This window comes from Otolemur garnettii, unplaced genomic scaffold (genome assembly GCF_000181295.1).
Source record: "Otolemur garnettii isolate 467f Iridium unplaced genomic scaffold, OtoGar3 scaffold00174, whole genome shotgun sequence".
NCBI lineage: Eukaryota > Metazoa > Chordata > Mammalia > Primates > Galagidae > Otolemur > Otolemur garnettii.
This window is the reverse complement of record NW_003852569.1, coordinates 2,120,624-2,123,730: the sequence shown is the minus strand read 5'-3', so window position 1 is coordinate 2,123,730 and position 3,107 is coordinate 2,120,624. Positions and strand designations below refer to the sequence as shown.

The 3,107-nt window shown below is 44.2% G+C and overlaps 1 protein-coding gene across 1 annotated transcript in view; it reads left to right on the top strand.

The window, feature by feature from the left end:
• SETDB1 (SET domain bifurcated 1) overlaps positions 1-3,107 on the top strand; it is a 39,251-nt gene that overhangs the window by 11,139 nt on the left and 25,005 nt on the right. Inside the window, exons 4-5 of the mRNA XM_023519407.1 lie at positions 1,203-1,286; positions 2,887-2,986. Coding sequence (XP_023375175.1) covers positions 1,203-1,286; positions 2,887-2,986 — 184 coding nt within the window. The remainder of the gene's footprint in view (positions 1-1,202; positions 1,287-2,886; positions 2,987-3,107) is intronic.

The following is a 3,107-nucleotide window of genomic DNA, read 5'->3' as shown; positions in this document are numbered from 1 at the left end:
GTCTCAAAAAAAAAAAAAAAAAAAAAAATAGAAAAAACTGAGACAGGAGGATCACTTGAACCCAAGGATTGAAGGTTGCTGTGAGCTGTGATGCCATAGTACTCTACCCAGGGCAGCAGCTTGAAACTGTCTTAAAAAAAAAAAGTCCTGAGGCAAGAGAATAGTTACCCAAGAGTTAGAGGTTGCTGTGCTCCATGTAACTCTACTGAGGGTGACATAGTGAGACTCTGTCTTAAAAAAAGAATGTCATTTTTTAAATTGTATAATTCATAAATTGTTACAAAAATTCAAATAAGCATGAGCAGCACCTATGGCTCAGTGAGTAGGGCGCTGGTCCCACATACTGAGGGTGGTGGGTTTGAACCTGGCCCTGGCCAAATTGCAACAACAACAACAACAACAACAAAAGTAGCCAGGCATTGTGGCAAGTGCTTGTAGTCCCAGCTACTCAGGAAGCTCAGGCGAGAGAATCGCCTAAGTCCAAGAGGTAGAGGTTTCTGTGAGCTGAGACTATGAGACGCCATGGCATTCTACTGAGGGTGACAAAGTAAGACTCTTATCTCTGAGAAGAAAAAAAAATCAAATAAGCAATGAAAACCCCAAATCCCATAGATCACTCACCTGTCCCAGTGCCTCATCTAGACTCATTTAGAGATAAGCATCATCATCTATTTACCATGGTATCTTCCTGGCTTTTTGAGTACTTTTTTTTTTTTTTTTTGGAGACAGTCTCAAGCTGTTGCCCTGGGTAGAGTGCCATGTCATCACAGCTCACAGCAACCTTAAACTTTAGGGCTTAAGAGATTCTCTTGCCTCACCCTCCCAAATAGCTGGGGCTACAGGTGCCTGCCACAATGCCTGGCTGTTTTTCTGTTGCAGTTGTCATTGTTGCTTTAGCTGGGCCGGACCAGATTTGAACCCACCATCTGTGTATGTGGCTGGTGCCCTACTCACTGAGCTATGGGCACCACCATGCCCGGCTATTTTTTTTGTTGCAGTTGTAATTGTTTAGCTGGCCTGGCCCAGGCTCGAACCTGCAAACCTTGGTGCATGTCGCTGGAACCGTAACCACTGTGCTATGGGGGCCGAGCCCTTTTTGATTACTTTTCCATCTGTATACTTTATGTCTGGATTGTTTTCCACTGTTATCAACAGTGCTCCTGTGCTAATACTTTTAAGCAATTTAGTTCTTGATTTCTCAGAAATTCTTGTGTATAAGTGTCTTATATTCATTAGAGTTCTCATCCATAGGTGATGCTGGCAGCAGAACTCCGAAAGACCAGAAGGTAAGTTGGGGTGGATACAAGAAGAGTGAGAAAAAAGAATATAAAAATGGGAGAAGCTTTTGGCCTGATCATTGGTCAGGTTAGCCATCAGCATATAATCCTTTACCCTGTAATCAGCCCTGTAGATTGTAGTCCTCTAATAGATGTTAGAAGAATGCAAACAGAGGCTGGGTGCGGTGCTCACACCTGTAATCCAGCACTTGGGGAGGTGGAGGCAGGAGAATTGCTCGAGGCCAAGAAGTCCATGACCAGTCTGAGCAACATAGGGTGATCCTATCTCTATATTATAAAAAAAAAAAAAAAAAAACTGAACTAACTGGGTGTGGTAGCAGGCACTGTAGTCCTGCCTGCTCTAGAAGCTAAGGCAGTGACAGTGAGCTATGATTTTGCCTCCATAGTACTCCAGCCTGGGCAACAGAGCAAAACCCTCTCAAAAAAAAGAATGTAAAAAAAAGGAGGCCAGGGGCAGCTCCTATGGCTCAAAGGAGTAGGGCCCCAACCCCATATACCAGAGGTGGTGAGTTCAAACCCAGCCCCAGCCAAAAACTGCAAAAAAAAAAAAAAGATGCCAGGGTTTGGTGCCACTATGGCACCAGCCACATACACTGAGGGTGACGGGTTCAAACCTGGCCCCGGCCAGCTAAAAACAACAATGACAACTACAACAAAAAATAGCCAGTCGTTGTGGTGGGCACCTATAGTCCCAGCTACTTAGGAGGCTGAGGTAAGAGAAGTGCTTGAGCCCAAGGGTTTGAGGTGCTGTGAGCTGTGATATCACAGCACTCTACCAAGGGCAACATAGTGAGACTCTGTCTCAAAAAAAAAAAAAAAAAAAAGGCAGCCATGTCTAGTGGCTCATACCTCTAATCCTGACGCTCTGGGAGGATGGCTTGAGCTCAGGAGTTGGAGGCCAGCCTGACCAAGAGTGAGACTTCGCGTCTACTAAAAATAGAAAACCAGCTGGGTGTTGTGGTGGGCGGGCCTGTAGTCCCAGCTATTGGGGAAGCTGAGGCCAGAGGATTACTTGAGTCTGGGACTCTGAGGTTGCTGTGAGCTAGGGTGATGTCACTTTGCTCAAGCCTGGTGACAGAGTGGTACTCGGTCTCCCAAAAAAAAAGACAAAAGTAGAATTGAGTAGTGTCTAGTCAGGTGAAGTTAATCAAAGAAAGCTTCCTAAAGTTGATTTTTGAACCAATTTTATAAGGAAAAGTCAATTTTACCTGATTACTTATCCATAAGTAATCCAAACATAACTTGTTCCATTTGTTTTTTGAGGGGTTTTTTATGTCACCCTTGGTAGAGTGCAATGCCTTCACAGTTCACAGCAACCTCAAACTCTTGGGTTTAAGTGATTCTCTTGTCTCAGCCTCCCAAGCAACTGGGACTACAGGCGCCCACCACAACACTCTGCTATTTTTTGTTGCAGTTGTCATTGTTTAGCTGACCCAGGCCAGCCTCAGTGCATGTGACTGGTGCCATAACCACTGTGCTATAGGCACTGAGCCCTATTTGTTTTTTGAGAGACAAGTTATATCTTACTCTCAAGTTATTTCTATCCCATGCTACTATTTTAGAACTTGTTTCCTCTTCTCCTCTATAGCTCCGTGAAGCTATGGCTGCCTTAAGAAAATCAGCTCAAGATGTCCAGAAGTTCATGGATGCTGTGAACAAGAAGAGCAGCTCCCAGGATCTGCATAAAGGTTAGAATCCAGAAATACCTAGGTATAGGTGGGAGTGAATTCTTACGGAGATTTCATGAGTTGCTCGCTTGCTTTAGCATCTCAGAATCCTTTTCCACCTCTTTTTGTTTCTTTTTTTTTT